This window comes from Cyprinodon tularosa, unplaced genomic scaffold (genome assembly GCF_016077235.1).
Source record: "Cyprinodon tularosa strain WSP-4 unplaced genomic scaffold, ASM1607723v1 ctg160, whole genome shotgun sequence".
NCBI classification, from domain to species: Eukaryota; Metazoa; Chordata; class Actinopteri; order Cyprinodontiformes; family Cyprinodontidae; genus Cyprinodon; species Cyprinodon tularosa.
Window position 1 is genome coordinate 817,470 of NW_024038438.1, and position 23,827 is coordinate 841,296.

Here is a 23,827-nt window from a genome sequence, read left to right on the forward strand (position 1 = left end):
TAACATGGAGCGCTTTGGATCCCATGAAAACCCAGAGGGAACAGAGCAAACCCATCAGATCCGTGGCTGTTTTCTCAAACCTGTTAGACACAATCTTCCTGTCGAGGTTCTTCTCAGACCTTAACCTGCGTGGTCTAGAGTTGCCTGTTCAGAGTGAAACTTGCTGGGGCCTCCAGGAGAAAAGATGTGTGCACTGATCTATTACAGATTTATTGATGAGGAACAGACGGTTAGAGTAATGTAGAGACAGACGTTCTGAACAGATTGACAATAATGGAAGGTGCAAAATGGAAAAAAAAGCTGTTAACTAAATGTGTTCTGGTATACAGGAGTTAAGGTCAGGTCTGTGGTGAACCTCAAGAGCGCTTTCCCTAAAGACGCACAACAGATGATCCCCTCAATAGAAGGGAAACTAAACCCAACAAAGATCTGTGTGATTATAAAGTGAGCAGAAACCCAGCCTCCCCGGGTCTGCAGTTCAGATCCAACAGAAACACGGTTGATGGGAAGGACGACAACCATCAGACGTTAATCTGTCCAAGAAATGTAATGGATTAGATAAGCTGAATGAAATATGCGTCCAACTTAAATACGATTAGTGTCCATGAAGAGCAGGTAGAAAAGTCTCTTTGCATTCAAAATGAATCATGAATCTTAACCAGAGTAAAAAAAAAAAAAATAAAGGGTTTAAATAGTTAAGCAAGGCACTCAAGTTCCAACATTCATTAATCTGAGCATCAGTGGTTCAGGAAGGAGGTGAAGCTTTCTTCAAACCAGTTGGTGTCTGTCTTGTTGGGAATAAACAGAAGCAGAGCAGCAGAGACTGAAGTCTACCTATAAATATCAGTGGAGCTCAGACCGTCTCAGCAGCTGATCATCATGTCTGGGGTTTGCAGGTGTACTCGTCCACCAGCTGCTGGCAGTCTCTGCAGCGGACGGCGCAGCACCAGTGGAACTTGCACTCACACTTGGTGGTGCGGCTGACGCGCGCAGTGTCGTAGCCTCGGCCGCAGCACATCACCTCGCAGCCGTCCATGCCGCGGGAAGTCCGGTTGCAGAGCCGTCCTCCGGTGCCCATTGATCCTACAGAGAAAATGGAAAACAATCAGAACCGAGGATCCTGCTGAACTGCCAAGTATACCAGCAGTAAGGATCAAATTAGAAGAGGGGAGAATTTCCCTCTTTTTATTATTTTGTTTTATACAGTACAAACTCCAAATGCAATGAGGATGTTTTTCTAATTTAGTAATCGATTAATCGTTTACTGGAGTATAGAGATTCTAAAACAGAGCAGCACACTTAGAGCAATTATACCAAAACTGTAAAAAAAAATATAAATATGTTGACTTTTTGCATTGAAGATAAAAATCTTTTTCTTCTGTTAATATGCTCTATGCAGAACTCAAGTGGAAAAGTTTTAGTTGAACCAGGTTTCATTTTGAAAAAATGTTTGCTCTCTGATTACTAATTGATTGATGAAAGAAAATCAACATATTAATCGACTAATCATTAGTTGCAGCCCTCCTTCAGTCCACCTTCACACATGAGCATCCTGTCCACATTGGTTTCAACATCTTCAGTCTAATGATGGAGCTGCATAATCACACAGTTCAGTCCAACAAATGATGTCCAAATGTTTGCAATAATTTGTGAGCCAGATGTCAAATGTCAGGACGTTTGGAGAAGCAGCAGGTCCAGTGGGGAGGACCACATACAGCACAGTGTACAGTGCAGGCCTAAATAGATCAACCCTCATCAAGGAAGGGTCAAACTTCATTTACCCTAGCAACATAGTATGACATAATCTTTTGGCTGTTATTGGATTTTCCATCCTAAGCTATTAATTGACCACGTTGGTCATTTTGCAACAAAGACTCAACATTTTACTGTGACTTGACAAAACAACTCTAAAATATAGTTCCGGTATATTTTAGGGTGAGACAATAGAACAGGGCTGGATGAAGGAGCACAGCTCAGAGGAGAAGACATTAAAAGGCAAATAAAATGACAGGATCATGCAGCAAATAAAGAGGCTGTCTTTGAAGCAAATTGATGAACTAATCATTGAGTCTGTGCTACATAAATCATGTAATACCCAACAAATACTCCCCTCATTTACATTTATATATGTTATTCTGCTATATCTTGTCTAGAGCGTCTTTTATATTACTTTTTTAAAAGTATTTCATAATCAAAATATATCAATTAGAATGTTTTTTTTAAATTAATGGTTATTCCTTATTTTTTCTCTTTATTCATGCCATTTATAATTATGCTGCTTTAGCGTTAGACTGCTGGAGGACATAGGGATCACTTTTATCACTATTCTCCTATTCTGCATTAGTTGTTTGTTTAACCTCTAACGTTATCCTCTCTGCTTTCTCTCATAGTAGCTTCATCTAGTGTGTTGCTGTTTGGCTGTGACTCCATCCTGGAGGGAAATATCAACTGTGCTGCTGCCATCAATGCCTTTGTTTATAGATGTTGGAGCTTGGCCATTTTTCCAGTGTAGTCCGGTGGTTCACAAAGCAGGTTTAACAAACTTAAATCCTCAACTCTGAATTGATGTAGCATAAAGTTGGCATCCTAACCCTAAAGTAATTCCTTTTTTCCCAGCGGAATTAAATAATCTATACATGTTTTATCTGAAAATAATTTCAGTATTTGTTCATGTACAGTAAAAATAAAATGAACCGCATTTTACTCATATTCAACAAACCAAAAGCAAATAAATCTCATATTCTATCAGCTGAGTTGTCAACGGATTCTCTCCATATAAATATTGAATTCTCTGGGAATTAATGTCGATCATTCTTTAGGATGCTCGTCAAACGGACATCCAATGTTTGTTTTTAATCCTATGTATCTAACGGACCTAATAATTTCTTTTTATGCACAAAACTGACAAAGATCTGATTAAATCAGGAAATAAAGCAATGTGATTGGCTGTAAGGAGAGCAGAGACAGAGGACACTGAGTTAACAGAAGAAAACCTGCTACTGACCAGGTTAGCTCTGGGGAGAATGTTACTATGGTGACTGAAACAGAGGTTAAGGAAACTCTATTTGTGAAATGGAAAACTAAAGTTTCCCTTATTTCAATTTCAGAAAACCTATAGTTTTCAATGACCTGCTTTTTAAAATTTGGCCCCTGTTGCTTTGACTATCTGCTCTCTTCATCCTCTGGCATGGGAGCTGGCTCGGAGCTCATCTGCCTGGCTGTGTTTCCTGGACGGGTTCGCCTGTGGAGCTGGTTTACAGCTGCTTTCTGTATCTCTGTCTCCTTGAACCCCAGTGAGTCTCAGCCAATGGCCGCTCACACTAAGCCTGATTTTGCTGAAGGTTTCTTACTGTTTAAACTGAGTTTTTCCTCTCCACTGTCACTACATGCATGCTTGCTGAAGAGTCAATGACTCGATGCAATCAACTGATTTTCCAACTTTGAACCACTCTGACTGTATGATCTAGTTGAACTGTCCCTGTAAAGTTCCTTGAGATGATGTGTTGTGAATTGGTGCTATTTGAATAAACTGAATTAAATTCTATAAATTAGGATGAGCCTTTCACCTGCTGCTGGATTATTGCTGAACAGGATAATAGAGTTTATCTCTTCTCCATAAATATTAATGTATGAACTTTATAGAAGTTTGTGCATATTTATATTTAGGTGGGAAATAAGCTCATTCCTCTCTAACTAATCAGTAGAATAAGTCACCGTTACTTTTTTTTTTAAAGAAGACTTTTATTGTTGTTTTGTATAAACAAGGCTCCATTAAAATTGTTTTATAAGCTAGACTCTCCACATGGTTAAAGAACAGCAGCTCATTTCATTTATAATTATCATGCATTTCTAAATTGTTTTTGGTGACCTTGGTGTATCCAGTTACAGGTTAAACTGTAAAACTTATTTGAAATTAAATGGGGTCTAAGAAGCAGAAGCTAAAATTTCTTAACCTAATTTTTTTCAATCCACTGTTTGAGTAAAAATGTAAAGTAAAAAAAAATCTAATTGGTCCAATCAGTTATGGTTTCGAGCCCTGTACATGTACATATCATTGTAAGACATTTAGTAATTCATCTAAAGTACATAAAGGGTCCGTTCTGAAGGGGCCCCTATTGGTCCCCATCTAGAACCGCCCATGGCTATGTCCTTTAAAGCTTTTAGAAGAGCCAGAAAAGGTGCAAAGAAAAAAAACCAAAAACTAACACAGTGGTCTTCTGGTTGTTGTTTTTCTGCCATCAGTTAATTTTGTTTTTCTTTCACACAGGTATGGCAGGATAATTACATTTTAATGCTGTAATGAGAGTCCCATAGGAACACTCAAATCCAAAGTAGAAATTGCAATCCAAAATGCAATATTTGGTTTATAAAACAAATAATGAAGGACAGCTCTAATCTTTATCAACTACTGAGTTTTTTTTAAAATAATTCAAAGTGAACTTTAGTTGAACAACTAAACAGAGAAGTGATCTGGCAGATGGACAATTTGAATCCAGTGAGGGAGGGGCAGTGAAGATGAGCTCTGGGGGAGATGTGGAGGTGGAGATGAGAGATATGAGAGATTGATGACAGGAGCCATCAGGCAGCTCTCACCAACTTCATCAGCTGTTCATTTCATAGGAGACACTCCCCCCCACCCCCCACCCAGGCAGGGTCTTTTCTCTCTTTAAACGGTGATTCAAATACAGTGGTAACCACCTGCTGTGGTTTATTCACTGCAAACCTTTATCTGGTTGATGTAACTTCCAGGTTCAGATCTTGGAGCTCCACAGCCTCTAACGATCAGTGGTTTACGGTGGGACGACGGTTCTGCTTCAGTTTGAAGAAGCAGAAGGTTAGATGTTACTTGAGGAACAGAAACATTGCAAAGGTTATCTCCAAAGGAAAACCTTTTAATCTACCTATCATGTTGGGATGCAAGGATTTATACATCAGCTTAAAGACAAGTAACATTCTTCCTACCACATTTTTAGACTATTCCAGTTAAATTTAGTTTAGTGCACCGCTCCCTCCTGCTGCTAAACAACCAGACCACATGCATCAACCTTGTTACATCAGCGTACGGTTCCTCATGAGCTGTGATGTCATCAGATCAGAGGACATGTCCCCAAACGTGTCCCTGAGTGACCCGTCTGTCTGTTCCTCTCAGAGTTAAAGCTGCCTTTCAGCTTGTTAACCTGCAGGAGTCCTTAACGTGTGGACATCAACACTAAAAGATTTATCATTCATGTTTCACCAAGTGCCCTCCTCTCACTGCGATGGCAGGTTGTTGCACTTATTGAGAAACATTTTCTAAAAACAAGATTAATATTCAACCAGAATCTGCTTTTGGTTAGTAAACCCCATCAAAACAAAATCAAAAAGACTTTTTGGTTACAGATTGTAAGACTTTGTTGCAGGTTAGGTCTGTAGCAGGAGCATTCTTGAAGAAGGAGCTCATGCTGACTCCTACATAAATAAAAAATTCCAAACTGGCTTAAGACGCGTCTCCAAACAACGTTCTGGAATTTCATGTTTACATTCTGCTTTAGTCGGTGTGTTCGCCGTCTCTGCACCCTGCGCTTCCACAGGTATTATGTCTGGACACGATCAGACGCCCCGCCCTGCTGTGGCAGCGGGAGCGTCCGTTATTTGTGGTATGCTGCATGGCTAGGGGTGACATCACGGCCAGCGTCTACCTCAGGGACCTTGCTCTCCCTCCGTCTGCTTATTGAATTAAGATGAGGGGGCGCAGAGAGATGAGTTTAGCACCTGAGCCTCGCTGGAGCCGAGGGAAATTGATTTCACACTCTGAGGAGGCTCGAAGGGGCCGTCCCACCGTCTCTCTGGGCCCCTGAGTGTCTGAAAATGACTGAATGGAGAGCGGTTTGCATATCTTAGAGAGGTTATTCAAAGTGTAAAGGTATATTGTCTGATTACAGCTCATCCTGGTGTCTACACTGAAAAACTGATCAAATTTCTTAAATAATAACCGTATATGGATTTTTGTTTGAGCGCATAGCTAAAATAATCTGTCAATGGAATGAGGAGTTTTGCCCTAAAGATCAGATAATTAGATATTATCCACTTAAAAATAAAATGAAAATGTTCTCTTATCTTATTTTAAATGTACGTAATTAAATTATAATTGCGAATTGTCTTATCTGCTCGAGTCAAAGTGAAAATACACTTAGCAAGTACATTTTTTAATGGATTCATTGGAGGAGCTGACCTCCATGTGTAACTTCATGACTAGGACTTTCCTTAAGGTTTTTATTGCAAACCATGTGTTTATGTTAGTATAATTCTGCATACATGTGGACAGCTCAGGACGCCTCCATGTCTGCAGGGAATAAATCATCACTGGGATTCTTGGTCTCTCCTGGGACTCCTCAAAACTACCAGAACCTTGATGCCCGTCCAACCTGACAACCCTTTCTTTTAATAGACACAGTCTGGAATGGCCAGAGTTTGGGAACGTTACTTAAAAAGTAACTAGTTATAGAAAGAGTTAGTTACTTAGTTACTGCCAGAGGTGTCAAGTAACGAGGTAAAAATACTTCGTTACTGTACTTAAGTACACTTTTTAGGCATCTATACTTTACTCCATTACTTATTTTTCTTCCTACTTCTGACTTCTTCTCATTACATTTTCACACAAGTATCTGTACTTCTATTCCTTACATTTTTAAAACAAATGTTACTCGCGCCATCCATTGCAGATCATTGGCACCATCCACATCTAATGAAAACTAGTGTAATTGGATGAGTCATGTAACGCAACACTCATTGGTCAGCTAAAGGAAATCCTCAGAAGCAAGCAGGTGTTCTTCAAACTATAAACGTGAATTGTCTATGCCATGCTACAATGTTGGATTCAGAAAAAAATGTTGAAATGTCTGAAAGGTCGGACACAGGAGAGAGCGTATCGGGAGACCGAAACCAACAAGACCTCCCTCATCCTTGGTCCTATCTCAAAGGATTTTTCAAAATAGTCGAAAAATTGAACTTTCAATTCATATAGTGGCATCTGGCTGTTTTTTTTTTAAAGGTTAATTTATACTTTTATACTTTAAGTCATTTTTGGAGCTCATGCTTTTTCACTTTTACTTGAGTAAAGAGGTCAAGTTGATACTTCAGCTTTTACCAGAGTGTTTTTAAACTGCTGTATTTATACTTCTAGTTAAGTACCGTATTTTCACGACCATAAGGCGCACCGTACTAAAAGGCGCAGTCTCAGTTATGTGTCCCATTTCTGTATTTAACACACACATAAGGCGCACCGGACTATAGGGCACGTTTTTTTATATGCAGGTACATGTCCTCTACTACCTTTAAATACCTCTACTGCGTATTTAAAAATACAGCGGTAGCAAAACTGAGTATGACTGTGCTTTATTCATGTATTTATTACAAAGTATTAATCAAACCTGGGAGCTGGCCGTGAGACAGACACATCGCAGATGACACAGCGCTGTGATCACTCCTAAATTAACTTAAAATCCTGAAACCTGCCGACAGAATATGTTCGCTTTTATTACCGGTATCCTGGTGCCTGCAGTTTAAATTATTTAGATGAAAAACACCTGCCAGCCACCGCGGTGAACCCAGAGGCTACCCGGCCCAGAGGCCGCTGTTGAAGGGATTTCTACTGTCGGTGTACCGCTGGTATGTGGGGGTCTGAACGCCTCCGACAGAAATAGATAATCTGGATGAACTGACTGCAATTATTAAGTTTTCAGGTGGACTTTCTCACTTACAAACATATTAAAACTACTTTATTCCCACTGATCACTGCAAATATAGCTGCAAGATTTAGATTATTTAGATGAAAAACACCTGCCAGCCGCCGCGGTGAAGAGGAGGAGACCCAGCCCAGAGGCTGCTGTTGAATTAAGTTTTCAGGTAGAAAAATAGAGCGGGAGCAAAACTGAGTATGATTGTGCTTTATTCATGTATTTATTACAAAGTATTAATCAAACCCATCAAAGTCATCATCCTCTGTTTCTGAATAAAACAGCTGCGCTAAATCAGACATGCCAGTTTCCCCTTCTTCGCTGTCAGAGTCACTTTCCGTGCAGCGCGGCTCCTCAGAAATAATGCCGGCTTTTGCAAAAGCTCGAACAACAGAGCCAGCAGACACGTTAGTCCAAGCATCTACAATCCATCCGCAAACGGTGGCGTAATCTGCCCGGCGCTGCCTTCCACTTTTCGTCAAACCACATGGTCTCCTCACATACACCTGCCTCAGCCACGCTTTCATCATCTCCTCATCCATCCAGCCTTTTTCATTTAATATCATATGTCATCAGAGCGATGTGTCTGTCTTGCTGTCAGCTCCCAGATCAGCTTCTCTGATTGGTTGATGCGGCGCTTCCAGCAGCAAAACTTCAATTTTTCCATCTCGAGCTGCAGCAGCGCGTTGGCGGCGCGCTCCCGACGCACTGCGCCTGCTGCTCAAAACGCGCTGCGAGACCTTTTGCTGCGCCTATACGCGCGTCAACCATTGACTTTGCATGTAAACTCGCTGCTTCTGCTGCACCTGCTCCATCCGGTTCACACCGATGTCCAGCGGTTGAATAACAGCGAGCACAGCGTTAATTTGTTTCCCCATGTTTTTCACATCAGCTGTGAGATGGGCACGCATGGAGTTACATATTAACAGCGATGGTGATGAGTGGAAAAAAAACACCTGGTCTCCTTACATTCAGCCACTCTTTCATCATCTCCTCAATGAGGTGGTCTCAAAAGTCGCAGTTGCAACACACATAGGGCGCACCGCACCATAGGGCGCACTGCACATTTTGAGGGGAAAAAAAGACGTTTATGTGCGCCTTATAGTCGTGAAAATACGGTAACAAATGTTTGGACTTTTGACACCACTGGTTACTGCAGATTCAAAGTAAATAGTTGTCAAAGTTACAATGCATTCAGCTTTTATCTTTTAAAATGTTGAAAAATTTGTATAACTTTCCTGTTATCAAAACTTTAAAAAAAACTAGCAGATCATTATAAAATATAAAAAAAAATGATATTAATTGTTCAATCAATTAAATTACTTCACACCTGAAGGCAATGATACTACGCTGCATTATTGTGGTGTGTCTGAGGTTAGGCAAGTGAGCTGCAACAAATTCATGAAGACATTATTATTTCTTTTGTTTATAACAAAGGGACAATAAAGTTAATTTGATGTTTTTGCGAGTTGCAAAGCTTCAACTGGATATAAAATAGATATGAGGCTGAAAAATAATCTTTTCAAGCAATTCAGCAAAAAATAACATATACTTTGCAACATAATTTAATGAAGGTCAAAAAAGTGAAACAACACAGAGTAAAGAGCAACATATGGGGAGCAGCAGTCAGTCAGTGTTGATACGATGTGAGGAGCTTCTTTAGACCAGATTTGCTTCTAACTGATGTGGATTAAGTCTTGTGTTCTCACACATAATGAGCAAATCATGAATAAAATTTTTTTTCATTGTTTTAGATCTTTGAAACATCAGCAAAATGTATTATTTTATCAGTTCTTATCACACAGAAGGTTATATTTATTGGTCATTTGCTCTTCCTCTTGATTTAATATACTTCTGCGACACAGCAGCGTTAGGTCCGATAGCCCAATATTCTCCTGACAAACTACAACCCCTGGAATAATAAAAATGGAATCACTGGAGGATCGTCATTCAGTTGTTTGATTTTGTAGAAAAAAAGCAGGTCACAGACATGACTAAAAACTAAAGTCCTTTCAAATGGAAACTGTCAAGCTTTAAAAAAATTGCATTTTTTTCTGTTTTAAACTAAAAAAAACATGTTCTTTCCAAAAATAATGGAACAGAATTAAATTCATATTTTTGAAAATGTCCTGTTTGAAGCTTCATCGTGTTGAGGTTGGTCAATTTTTAAATAAACATTTTGATCTCATGAGGCCAAAACATAAAAAGCATGATGATGAAGAGGAGGAGGGATGTCTGAACAAGGATAACTATAATAACTATAATATCTCCATTTTGCGCTTAAATAGCCGCAAGTTGTGCAATGAACTGAAACATCAAACAGCTGGAGATATACTGTGTGCAGAATTATTATGCAAATGAGTATTTTGACCACATAATTCTTTTCATACATGTTGTCCTACTCCAAGCTGTATAGGTTTTAAAGCCAACTACAAATTAAGTAAATCAGGTGGTGTGCATCTCTGTAATGAGAAGGGGTGTGGCCTAATGACATCAACACCCTATATAAGGTGTGCTTAATTATCAGGATACTTCATTTCCTTTGGCAAAATGGGTCAGAAAAGGGATTTCAGGATATCTTTCAGAGGGGTGCAGAAGTTTGGAAATTGTCAAGTTTTTGAAGCGGGGTCACCCCACAATCAAGCGGTTCATGGGAAATAACCAACAGGGGCGCAAGAAGCGTGTTGAAAAAAGAAGACGCAAAATAAATCCCCATGAATTAAGAAGGATCAAGCATTAAGCTGCCAGGAAGCCATTAGCCATAAGTTGTGCCATATTTCAGAGCTGCAACATTTCTGGAGTGCAGAGAAGCACAAGGTGCTCAATCGGTCTCCGCCAGTCACCTGACTTTTGTTGCTAAGACGCCATTTTAGGTGGAAAAGGCGTAGTGTAAACAACCGCAGCATAGCTAAACGAAGGACTAACCCCTTGCTCACACTGGCTCCGGTGCGGTTACCGAGCCGACGGAGACCGAAACTCCCGCACACCCCCTCTCACACCGCCCTTTTGACTACGGTGTGGTGCGGCAACAGGCAACAGGTCCGGAGATTTAACTCGCGAGAACAGAAGTTCACTTGAGTTTACGTAACTTCCCGCGATAACACGGCCCAAATAAGGATATTTGCGAGAGCTTGTTGCGGAGGGCTCCGGCACGCCGCAAGGATAGCTTTCTTGCGGAATTTTCTGCAGCGCCGGAGTGTCTCGGTAACCGCAGCCGGACAGCTCAGCAGCCGGTGAGAGAGGTTTACGTCTTTTTAATGACTTGGAATCACTGCGGCGTCGCACCCACCGCACCGCAACGGTAAGACCGGAGTCGGTGTGACCGGGGGTAAAGGCCCGTTAACATAGCAGCCTCTCCAAGATAAGTCATCACAGTTAACATAAGCCTGAAAACAGGGGCGTATTTAGGAAAATCGGTCTCCGCCAGTCACGTGACATTTGTTGCTAAGACGCCATTTTAGGTGGAAAAGGCGTAGTGTACCGCACCCGAGGTAAACAATTGAAGTCACTTGGCGGAGACCGATATTCAGGGACCTGGCCAAGGTAAGGAAAGCAGAAAAAAGGCCACCTTTGAACAAGACACACAAGACAAAACGTCAAGATTGGGCCAAGAAATATCTGAAGACTGATTTCTCCAAGGTGTTTTGGTCTGATGAAATGAGAGTGAGTCTTGATGGGCCAGATGGATGGATTGGCACCAGGCTGGATCAGTAAAGGGCAGCGAGTTCCTTATCGACTCAGGCCCCGTCCCCACGAAGCCGAACCCTGGCCTAAAAACACACAAATTTTTCACCAAACCAGCCTCTCATCCATACGAAGCCGGCGTTTCGGGGGTCTGTAAACGATCTTTTTTTTATTCAGCCTTCAGAGTGGGAAGATTTTGAAACGCCGTTTTCTCATTTCCATCTTTAAGCTCTAATCGCATTTTTTTTTTTTACACGCATGCGTCATAGCGTCGCCTCTAAACACGCATGCGCGACACAGTATCACAACAACGATGGCGCTGTACTGTGTTGAATGGTTGCTGCTAATGCTACTCACCCTGCTGTCGGGCTTACAACAGAATCTGCTTCTTCTGGAATATCTCCAGGAAGAACAGAGCAATATCGACGACATAGTTCAGCACCTGAATTTGACTGAACCATGAAAATGGACCCGCATGGCAACCATGTATAAATATTAGTGCGCATGCCCAACATTTCGTCGCCTATTTTGCTTTGGCACCACAGCGCCACTTACAGGCCTGGCATACATTTTGCAGCATTTTCATGCATTCGTGTGGACGCTCACATTTATTTTACTTCTCCGTCTTTACGACAAACGTTCTGGAAAATATTAGCGTTTCGTGTTCGTTTTGACTTCGTGTGGACGGGGCCTCAGACGCCAGTAAAGTGGAGGTGGGGTACTGGTATGGGCTGGTATCATCAAAGATGAGCTTGGGGGACCTTTTTCGGGTTGATGATGGAGTCAAGATCAACTCCCAGACCTACTGCCAGTTTCGGGAAGACACCTTCTTCAAACAGTGGTACAAGAAGTAGTCGCCATCATTCAAGAAAATCATGATATTTAATATTCATTGAATGTTGCAAATTTTTATTTCTGAATTTTGAGTTATATTGGTTTATCTGGTGTAAATAAACAAGTGAGATGGGTATATATTTGTTTTTTTATTACGTTGCTTAATAATTCTGCACAGTTATATTTATCTGCACACACAGACATCCTCATAGAATGGCCAAATCTAAAAAAGAACAAAAAAACACATCAACTTCCAAAAATTTTAAACTTTGATATTAAGGAGTCTTTTGGGTTGATTGAGAACACAATTGTGGCCAGATAACAAAAATAATCCTCAAAAATACAACTTGCCTAATAATTCTGCATACAGTGTATTAGTTGAAAGTTTAAGGTAAGGTCACATTAATTTAACCATATAAAGGTTCTAATTTATTTTAGGTTCGCTGAAAGCTTTCAAATCTTAAAACATTTGGTAAAATAGACGTTTTCTACAGTTCAAATGTTTTAAATGGAAGTTAGCTAATTTGCATGATCAAAGAAAAGTATGTGATCTTAATAGTGTCAGCTGTTTTGGTGCATGTGGTTGTGGGGGACTAATAAAAGATCTTAAATGAGTGTAATAAAAACCTACAGTCAGTTGTAAAAAAAAAAAAAGCAATGATATAAATTGATATTAGCTGCTTCCCATTAACACATCAAGAACTCTGGAAGCTCTAACTGAACTCCTAATAATCTCTATGAACAATGCTTATCTTTCAAACATACCACTGAATTGATGATGTTGTTAGTTAACACCAATAAACCAGGTGCTGCTGATGATGATCTGAGATTGAAGTTCCCAGAATCTCATGAGCTAGCAGACAGATCAAAGCCTTTACCTGACTGACGGTCCTGTATACAGTAGTCTGGCGAGTCTTCCAGGTAGACCAGGTCATTTTTGGTGGGGCGTTTGAAGTGTGTGTGCGTAGCTGTAAACCCGGTTCCATACTGATTGACTGCGACCTGCACAGCACCGTTGTATCGCCTCCTCAAGTGGTCACCAGTGCGTCTGAAGTCGGCCATAGCCTGCCAGCAGGTACGGACGCTGCAGGAGCCACTAACTCCGTGACATTTACACTGCAAAGTCATAAAGCGCTTCACTGCCTGTGAGGAAAAGGGAGAGATGTTTAGGTACAACTGTCTGACAAAAAATGTAACCATTTTTTTTTTTTTTTTATTGTTTGATCTCCAAGCTGTGTTATGTCTAAATATTTCTGTCCTTACCTTCCTGCCTGCTCTGTTGTTGTGCAGGTTCATGAGTGCTCGGGCATCCCTCTCCTTCCTCTCCTTGGCATCCACAAAGATTTGGCTAAATTGAATGGCATGCTCCACATGATCGCTGCAGCCTCCCCAGTCGAAGGAGCCCTTGGAGTCCTGCGATGACCCCTTTTTAGTGGGGTCACAGGAGCAGCTGTCCAGCTCACCCTGGCTGCAAGCTCGCGCCAAAGTGTAGACCACTCCTGCAGAGGAGATGGCGTACACAAAGGCAACTTCTCGACTGCCTAAATAAAAACATTGAAATCGGAATCAAGAATGAGCATTGGGTAGAGGGACCGTTAAAACCTTTGTAAAATCAGTGGTTTTACTACGTACTAGGGCTGAAACAACTGGATTTATAGATTATTGAAATAATTATCAAATATTCTGGAAATCATATTGTGAACTTAAGAATACAGAGTATTAAAAGGTGCAATTTGCCGAAAGAATAACCCAAACAGAGCAGTAATTAGGCTAATTTTGTAAAAAGAAAGAAAATAAAAGAACATTTTCAATTGAAAATGTAAAAAAAACAAATGTTTTTTCCACGTAAATATGCTCCATCAAAAATTCATCCGGGGTAGTCTTCGCTTCACCCGATAAAAAAAAACAAGCAAGGAAAATCTATTATTTACCTTATTCTACACTATTATTAATCGTTAGACTCTTGTTATCTAAATTGCAATTTTAGGAAAAACATTTTTCAGTTTACAATTCAATTAAAATGTGCAGAAAATATTTGATTACTAAGGCTTGTTAATGTAGGAATATTTGATCAACAGATTAATTTATTACTAAAATAATCACATCTTAATATTCACTGCGTAAGTCTAGATAGGTCAAGATTTTTTGTTTTACATCATTAAACATCATACTCCTACTAGTTTCTGATAATTATTACCAGATTTCAGATTGCTACTGTCATTTCAAACATGTCCCAACACAAACCTGCTTATGTCAGAGTTGCACCACAACAACCTGAACTGTCACTCAACTGTTTGGCTACTGATGAAACTGTTTCAGGTCCATGTTTGTTGTTTTCTGCCAAAAGCTTTCATGCTAGGTTACAAAGCATGAAACAGAGAAAAAAAATACTTAATCTCTTTCCAACATGCATAAACATTTTAGGCTGAACGAGCAATACCCTCATACTTCGCCCTCATCTCCTCCACATGCGCACCAACCGAAAAGAGATGTAGGTGAGATCAAGAGCTTAGGGAATGAAAGGCGGCATGTCTTTACTTAACCTCTAATACCTCTGTCAAAGAGGGAGTTTGGGAGATTAGTTTTATTTTTATTAAATGTTTTCATACATTAAATGTCTTAAAATGTAACAAAATGGCTGAAGTTTATACCCCTAATAAGGAAAGATTAAGTTGAAAGTGGCGTTCTGATGAGGTATGAGGGACAGCAAATATATGCAGTGGATAAGATTTGTTTTGTTATAGCCCTGCTTTGCCAAGCAGTTAGCAGGGAAATTAATCTCTGTTTCATCAAAGTAAAGAATAAAATGTAAACCTCCTTAAGTAGGAGATTTCATCTCAGACTCTTCATTCAAAATCTTAAGTATTCCTTTAACTACCTGCTTTCTATGCTTTTAATTACTGAAAGGTAAGAGACCGGGCAGGATTTTGAATTTACATGTCGCTAAATAAGATTCCCAGTAAAAGGCCTGAGATATGGAGGTCTACTTCATGCTGCAAAAGGTACTTCAGTGCATGAGTTGTTCTATAAGAAAGGATGCAGAAATGTGGTGAAAAAGGTGAACAAATAGATGACCATAGTATTTCTTTTCTCTTTAAATATAAAAACCCTAAAAGTGTTTAAACTACAATCCACAAAGAAATTGAGCCTGGAGGTAAATCTGCTCCATTTCTTACCAGTGGCGGCCGGCCCATAGGGGGCGCTGGGGCACCGCCCTCCCTGATAAGAAGAGAGAAACGTAAAATATATTTTTAGAAATTAACTCATAAATGTCAGTTTTACTCTCTAGACTGTGTAACTATAAGCAAAACAAATTATATAAACTACATTTCCTATCTACTGTCATTAATTTGTGGATTTCCACAGACAGACTCCTACCGTCTCTGTTCTGGGGGCTGTGATCAGACTGACCCACATTTGCAGAGAATCTGTCAATCATGTACTATTGCTAGGTGAATTTAATGGCCAATCAGCGTCTCGGAACTTTATGGTCTTGGGGTGCTGAAAATACTGCGCTTTTACAGGCTTCTCTTCTGAACCCAAGCGCAGGTGCAGACAATTAGAGGGATGATGGCGAATGTAACGAGCGAGATGCAGCTTCCACCAAATTCGGTGAGATCCTTATTTATCTACCCGTTTGCCAGAAGAACATCCCTGTTGTATGATATGAACATTTCATTTCATGGTTATTGTGACTGTGACGAATCCACCTCGTCGCTTAAAACATCCTCTAACTTTGCGCGCCACACACACATTCCTGTTATACTGTGTTTGTGAGGACCAATACACTCGCGCTGAGATCAGTAGCTCTATTAACTTAAAACACACAAGCTGTCCTGGTTACCTGCTGGCGTATTGAGGGTGCACACTTAATATTTCAGTGGGGTTAGCCGTGTGTGTGTGTGTGTGTGTGTGTGTGTGTGTGTGTGTGTGTGTGTGTGTGTGTGTGTGTGTGTGTGTGTGTGTGTGTGTGTGTGTGTGTGTGTGTGTGTGTGTGGGTATGTGGGGGGTGTGGGTGTGTACGTGTTTATGCTATGGGGACTTGTCATCTTCAGTCTGGCTGCGTCTTTGCTGGGTTCAAACCCAGTTTGGTGTAATTGAATAAGTCAATGAATCTGTGTAAAAGAATTAAGTTGTAAAAATTATTTGTTTTTGTACATCAATTGTTTGTGGAGGTAATATATGGACAAAACTGATTAATGAGAAGAAATCAGAAATAAGAGAGCCTGAGGTGAGGGGCTTAAACTATTTAATGAGGGCTGTGGGAAGAAGAGCGGCAATTTTTGTTTTCTGTTTCTTTGTTACGTTGCTGGTAACTGGAGGGAGGCTGAGGCCCAGAGTATCTAGTACATGTTTAGTTTCTTTTGCACCCTGTTTTGAGTTTTTGAGCTCAATAAATCACCAACACCGGTAACCCGACTGAGACTGGATTCTTGGAGGCCAAAGAACCCCGTCACAGTGACCCAAATCATCACTGTTACTGTTATTATATAGTAAATTAAATCATTACTGTTAAATTGTGTGTATTGTCCAATTGTTTATTTGAATTCTTATTCCGGGTTAGTTGGAGACATACACTAGGCTATATCAGCCCCACCAAAAATATTTTTCACCAGCCGCCACTGTTTCTTACCTACCCTCTTGTATATCAGCCTCTGGCTAGTCAGTTATTTTTGTAAATAATTGAGATAACCTCTCAAAAAAGCTTAAAAACAGCTAATTTTATTTTAAATTATCAACTATAGTCTTGAATTTAAACCAAATAAATGTAGTTCCCACTGAATCGGGGGTAACTTAGCTGAAAGATAAAAAATATGGCCCCAAATTAAACCACAAATGTAAGTAACTTATAGTTGATAGATTTAATAAAGGGCAGTGATAAACATATACATTAATGCAGGTAAAAGTCTTTAAGTGTCCCTAAGAGTAGGAATGATCCCCCAACATATGACATTAGCTAATGAAATACGAGTACTTATTGGTGGTACTTTCATCCTGCAGCATGAATAGATCAGAGCTAAATGGTACGAAATGGGAAGCAGAGAAATGACGTGGCCTCATTCTGATGTAAGCTAAAGGTGTTCCTCATCACTTAGTTTGAACCGATCACATGTCAAATTAAAGAATCACAAAAGGATCTGCAGTCTTGATCCACCTATTGAACAGCTACTGAAGATTAAACTAAATCAATATTGGTAACACGAGCAGTAACCAGAGGAAATGTTGAGAAACAATAACAATGTTATCATCTATGGAGAAATACAGCAAAAATTTAAGAAAATAAAAAACATGTGCAAGTAAAGCACAGGAAAAAAAGCAGAAAATAGACTTAGAGAAATTATCTACATTTCATCCCTGAAAAATAATCATCTAATGAAACAAAATAAGGAAGACGTATGAAAACATTAAAGTTTGCTTAAGCCTCTTTCCTCGTTTGTCTACTTTTCCTCCTCGCTCCATTTGCTTGCATTCTTTTACTCTTTCCTTTTTTTTTACCTATGAGCCAAGAACTAGACAAAAATACGACTAAATCTAGATAGGGACTCAGGAGTATAATTTTCATTATTTCTAAATAATTTCTCTGCTTTTTCACATCCGAAAGGAGGACTAGTGTAGGCAAGCTAATCAGTAGAGCATACCTTCCTTCAACACAGAGAACATTGTTAACCCATTCAGAGCAGATTATTAAATTGGCATTGAAAAAAAATTAAGTATGCTGGACATTATGCCCCTGCAGAACTAAAGGCTCATCACAAATCTTCCCTTCAACGGTAAGACTAGTGAAAAACCAGTGTTTTGTTACCTTACCAGCTATGACCAGCCGCTTTGATATCTTTAAAAATCACGTGGCGTTCCACAAGGGACCATCTTAGGGCCTGTTCTATTTAATCTCTCCATGCTGCTCCTCATTATAATAAAAAACAATCTAAGTTACTATAACTATGCAGATGACACACAGCTGTACATTACGATGTCACCAGATGACCAGGAGCCCATTCCTGCACTGCATAAATGTATAAAAAAATATGCCAAAAAAAGTTTTTACCTGAATAAAAACATATTTTTTTGGACCAAAGAAGGAGCTTAGACAGTTAGTGAAAAACTTTATTTATTAAACCCCTTTTTAGACCCAAAATCTGGGTATATTGATGGCCTCAGTCTTGATCCTTTAGAGACACAGAAAGACAGAAACAAAGCCCACCTTCTATCTCCTAAATAACTTCTCCAGGATTAAAAAGCTGCTGCTGCTCACATCCTCACTAAAACTAAGACGGTAGAGCTCATCACGCCAGTCCTACAGTTGCAGGTCTTTGAGAATAGACTTTAAAATACAGACTTTTTGCCAGTAAATTAATCTACAGACCTGTCAGTCCTTCTGACTCGTCTACTCTGCATATCGGGAACCAAAACCAAACATGGAGCAGATCTTAGTTCGTATCCCCGCTAATGCTGAAGCCTTAAGTTGTTTAAAAAAAAAAAAAAAAAAAAAAAAAAAAAAAAAGATTTAAAACCAACAGATGCCTGAATTATTAGGTTAACGTTTTGTATTTTTACCTTTCCTTATGTTCTGTTCATGTGAAGCACTTTGAAGCACCTTGTTACCGAAATGTGCAATACAAATAACCTTCCTTGCCTTGATAGGCTCTACATCTCAAAAAAAGGCATGTGAGCAAAATGGAGAGATTCTAGCTGAGCTGGATAAACTTTATGAGCATGGAATAAAATTAACACCTCTAAATATGGCAATAGAGACAGAAAACCATCTGTTTATTTTTCCTCAAACCAAATCTGATCCGTCAGAATATTAAGGTATCCACGTTTATTTTCCAGGAGAAAAAAAAAAAACTTCTAAGTAGTTAATAAAAATCATAATAGTATTGTGGAATCCTATATTTTATTTGTTATTGGTAGTTCCTGAACAGTTCAATAAACCCAAAATCTAACTTTTAAAACAACATAATCACTGAAGGCATATCAATTTAAATAAATAACATTTAAAACTTCAAAAATAAAACATGGGTTACTTAGAACGTAACAGCAATCAATTTTGAAGGAGCTTTTATTACTACCCAGGCATGGTAACCGATAAGAACAGAGGCGCGTGTGTGTGAGTGTGTGTTGCTGCTAAGTTAAGCGTGCCTAATGAGGTGAATGAGGAGAACGCTGAAAGAACACGGCGCTGAGAAGGGAAATCTGTGTAATTGTTTGAAATTAGCCTTCTGACATTGACAATAAGGAGCTTCTGGAGGGGCCTCCTTGTACCATGATAATGCTGTGTGACACGGTCGGGGCCCGGGTGGGAGGTCCAAATACCACACGGCCGATTAGAGGCCCCGACATGAAACAGACTAAGTCGAAGGATCCACCTCACAGGTTAAATCTCAGGGCATGGGAGAGGAACATCGAACCGTCAGGTTCTGATGATCCTTCCTTCTGTGCCAAGAAAAGGAGGGGAGAGGGAATTCAGACTAGCTCCAACATGCCCCCGCTAAAAAAGCACCACGGTTTTAGTGGCCGAGATGTGCAGTCACATGTTTCATTGGACAAAATGCTTCTGTAACATCTGTCACAGGTAGTGACAGGCTGGCTCATTGCTTGCTAATCACTTTAGTCCCTAAAGCTGCTTCAAAACACCTACTTTTCAACTTCACCTCTCACTGACAGCAAGAAACAGCCTCCTTATGTCCTCGCTCATCTTTTAAAACCTGCCAATAAATCATGTGGCGTCTCCAACAAATCGCCAGAGAAGATAAACACTGCTGATGACCGGCCGTGACTCTTCAAAAGGGTGGGATTATGTTCGCTTGGAAGGGAAGCCTAAACTTCTTCCATCTCTCAAGTGAATAGGCTGAGTGGAGATTCATTATCAACAACTGAATCTAAGGATATCAGGGGAACATTTGACAGCTTGTTCTGGTCAGTGATTAGGCATTATTTGATTGATTTCAGATATAGTTTGGGTCCATTCATGAAGAAAACTCCTCACATGTGAAGTTAATCAATATTCTAGTGAGCATCTTCAGCTCAAACCAGACTAATCAGTGCAGGGATTTATCTATAAACTAGTCTTTTCAGCTCTGGTGAATAGTAATATTACATATGAGAACTGCAGGATATATATACCAAAGTACGAAAGTAAGGATTGCAACAGCACAAAAAGAGTGTCAGAGAAACTCCTGGCCTGCCCTGATGTGATAAATCTATGTGTGTAAAGTGAGAAGAGGTATGGAATGCGTTCCAGCCTCTATAGAGAGAAATCACCAAAACACTGACATTTCTCCTCTGCAAACAAACTGCAACAGATCTCCTTGTTTCGTTGCCTTCTTAAAAGTCAAATATTTATCTGAGATACTTTTTGCATTTAATTAAAGTCATGATAAAGTGCATCTCTACAGGCTTTCTGCCACTGTTTCTTGGGTTACCACAGGATAAGTCTCTTTGTCCAGTTCATGCTCACCCCGTAAAAGCAGACGCCCAAACAAGTTATGGTCTCTGGCTGTTGTGTTGCAGTTCCAGCGGTGGTTACGGAACTGGTACTGGCACTCAGAGATCCAATCCTTCATCCCGGCCCCGATGGCCTGCATCACTTTGGGGTGCTGGCGGCAGAGTTGGCGCTGTTTGTTCACCAGGCCAGGGATGTTGTCGCACATCACCTGGGAGCCCAGAGTGCCCATGTACCTGCATGGTGGGGAAGGGGTGACAGCAGTAAGTTATACATTATAATTGTGTTACAGTTCTTTAATTGATTGATTGACTTTATTGATCTCACAGTGGAGAAATGTACTGGCTAAATCGGCTGAATAGTCAAAAAGAAGGTGCATGGGGGTATATGCAGTGCATCTACATTATATATATAAAAAGTATCTTACTTTACAGGATCATTATACAGGGTTATTGCACAGGGTTTTAAATTGGTATATATAGATGGGTATTTATATATATAGTTAATGCACTGGGTATCGAATATAAAAACAAGTTATTGCACAGGGTATTAAATAATAATTACACATTATACATTGCACAATTATTGCCAAATTGTAGAGTCTGGTGTTAGCAGGGGTGAATGACCTGCGGAAGAGCTCCTTTTTTCAAACAGGGTGTAAAAGTCTTTCACTAAGGAGATGCTCAGCTCCTCTACAGTCTGGTGCAGGGGATGAGCAGTGTTTATTTTTGGAAACAAGACAAATGTCTTTTAAAAGGGCAAATATTAGAACATTTTAACTAAGTATTGATTTATAAAAGTCAAATGGCAGAGGACACCTAATGCATTCCTGAAAAGTATCTATTAAATCTTCAGATGGATAACACTCGGCAACGTCTTAATTGTCAGGTGTTGGGCACCAGAACTAACCTAGCTTCAGTTTTACATGAAAAGGAACATTGTTTCATTAGTTTATTAATTTATGACTATTAAATATCATTGCTACATTTAAAAACAAGATTTGCTTTGGTTAAATGTAATGTAGCTGTTTTTATATGAAAAAGAACAGATGGGATTTTGGAACAGAAAGCAAAAATAAATGTTGATTTTTAATAGGATCAAGTGACTGAAAAACAAAACTTAAATCTATGACAATGCAAAAAAAAAAACAAAAAAAAAAAAAAACACCATGTTAGAAGTTTTTCAATCAGGGCAAATACTTTAATTTAATTATAATTTGAGTTTATTTAGATTACTGTCCAATAGTAATTATAATCATGAATATATGTTTCTTAACATGAAGCACTTCAGTAAACCAATAAATACATACAAATAAAGAGCAGTAATACTCACCACCAGGACGCATCGACCTTGGCAGAGAGCCAGCAGGTTGCTACAGACAGATACAAACATATTCCACTTGGCAAAAAGTTCATATTAACCAGAATTTGGTTCCTTATGGATCTGCATGGAGCATTTCCAAGGATGAAAGCAACATTTGAAAATATCTGGAAAAAGTCGGACACCAGAGAATCAAGGAATCAGTTCTGGTCAAACAGAAGGGAGAACTTTGGTGATCTGCGCGTAAAAACCATGCGTATCTGCCGGGTGCCTTATGGAGAGAGAGAGTCTTATAGCCCCACAGAGATCCTCATATAGGGGACAGGCAGGTGATGAGCTATCAGGTTTAAATAACTTTACGCGAGGGGTGGGCAGGCTGCCGTTTCAGGAATGAAGGGAAGAAATGAGATGTCTGAGAGAATCTGTTCAGGCTGGTTTGACACCAGACGGGTTTGGCTCTGATCCAGGCGCGCAGCTCCAACCAGTCCATGCGTCCTCAGCCAAACGGCGTTTGGAGGATTTTCATCCTACGCGGTTCTTCCTGAGAACCACATTAAACTGAGCGGACTTTTTTAAAATGACAAAATAACCCCATGATTTCTGTGTTCGGGTATTTCTGAGATGACGCACAGGTGTAACATTCTCCATTCCCAAAGAATGACGCGCCATTTATTTCAGGCAGCTGAGAAACACGGTAACTATTTGTTTTAAACTGAATTGTCCCACAGCAGCGCCTGAAGGCAGCGTGTCAATCCCAATCGGATTATTTATGGACGTCCTTTTGAAGTCCACCGAGGAAATCTGTAGCCGGTGTCACGCGGGATTTCCTCCAACTTTGATCCGGTCCGTGTGTGTGTGTGTGTGGACATCCTGGATCCCACACCAGGGCAGATTAATGGGGAACTTGGATTTCTCCCATGATCCCCGTGGATGAGGATATAAAAACATAAAACTTTGATAACCTTTATTGATCCACCATGTTTTTGTAGTAATTACCTTCATATATATATATAAAAAAAACATACCAAAGTTATTGTTCAATATAAATGTTTAATAAAGTTGAAATTATCTTTAAATAAAAACAGTAAGCAGTTTACATGGAATTATTTCCACCAATAACCAATTTGACCCATCAGATCCCTCATATAACTGATAATACTCTTTTAGGGCAGATTTATTTTATTTTTTTTTTGCAAACTATAATTCATTATTTGGTCAGAAATTAAAATAAAACTAAAAATTTAGATTTTAATTCTTACTTGATAAATGCCAGAAAACTACCAACTTCCCCCCCCTCCCCAGACCATTAACCATAATTATCAAGATGAACTCACTATAATGTACTTTCAAGTTCAAGAACTAAAAAAGTAAGCGACCTAAAGCAGGGGTTCCTAAATATATCACCATGTGATTCCCCCCAAAAAAATGCGACACAGAGGAAAACCCTAAATACAAGTAATTAATTTGCTTTATATTTATATATAAAAAATTTGTTTTGTATATCTTAAATTTGAACAACCACAATCATATTTAAAATATTTTACGTTTATATGTTCTGCATTTTACCATTTAATTGTATGTTTGTTTGAATCATCTAATATGAATAAATATTGAATGTATTCATTTCAAACGTTATTTTAAGGGACATTTATATTTTAATCTTGAACCTTCATATATATTGGGCATCACTTCAATGATTATGAAAACCATCTCATGATCCTCCCACTGCCACCTGTGGCCAAAACAGAACTGCAGCGCACTTTTTTTTTGGTACCATATGTGGAATTGCCATTGGTGCCCGAGTTGAGCTGGACGCTGGTCGCTTCGGAAT

The 23,827-nt window shown here is 39.5% G+C and overlaps 1 protein-coding gene across 1 annotated transcript; it reads right to left on the reverse strand.

Annotated features, from left to right (window-relative positions):
- Positions 1 to 201: 201 nt before the first annotated feature.
- On the reverse strand, positions 202 to 22,483 carry wnt2 (wingless-type MMTV integration site family member 2). Its single transcript, XM_038280456.1, has 5 exons — positions 22,009 to 22,483; positions 20,692 to 20,912; positions 13,497 to 13,774; positions 13,112 to 13,376; positions 202 to 1,083 (listed from the first exon to the last, which is right to left on the reverse strand). The coding sequence occupies exons 1-5, from the start codon at positions 22,089 to 22,091 to the stop codon at positions 878 to 880; spliced, it is 1,053 nt and encodes a 350-aa protein (XP_038136384.1). The 5' UTR covers positions 22,092 to 22,483; the 3' UTR covers positions 202 to 877.
- Between the last annotated feature and the right edge of the window lie 1,344 nt (positions 22,484 to 23,827).

What these genes read in the sequence shown, in the direction of transcription:
- wnt2 (XM_038280456.1), bottom strand. Translation starts at nt 22,091, where the DNA reads ATGAACTTTTTGCCAAGTGGAATATGTTTGTATCTGTCTGTAGCAACC. An exon ending in ACAACAGAGCAGGCAGGAAG is followed by an intron (nt 13,377 to 13,496) that starts GTAAGGACAGAA and finishes TTTTCCTCACAG; the next exon opens with GCAGTGAAGCGCTTTATGAC. An exon ending in TATACAGGACCGTCAGTCAG is followed by an intron (nt 1,084 to 13,111) that starts GTAAAGGCTTTG and finishes TTTTCTCTGTAG; the next exon opens with GATCAATGGGCACCGGAGGA.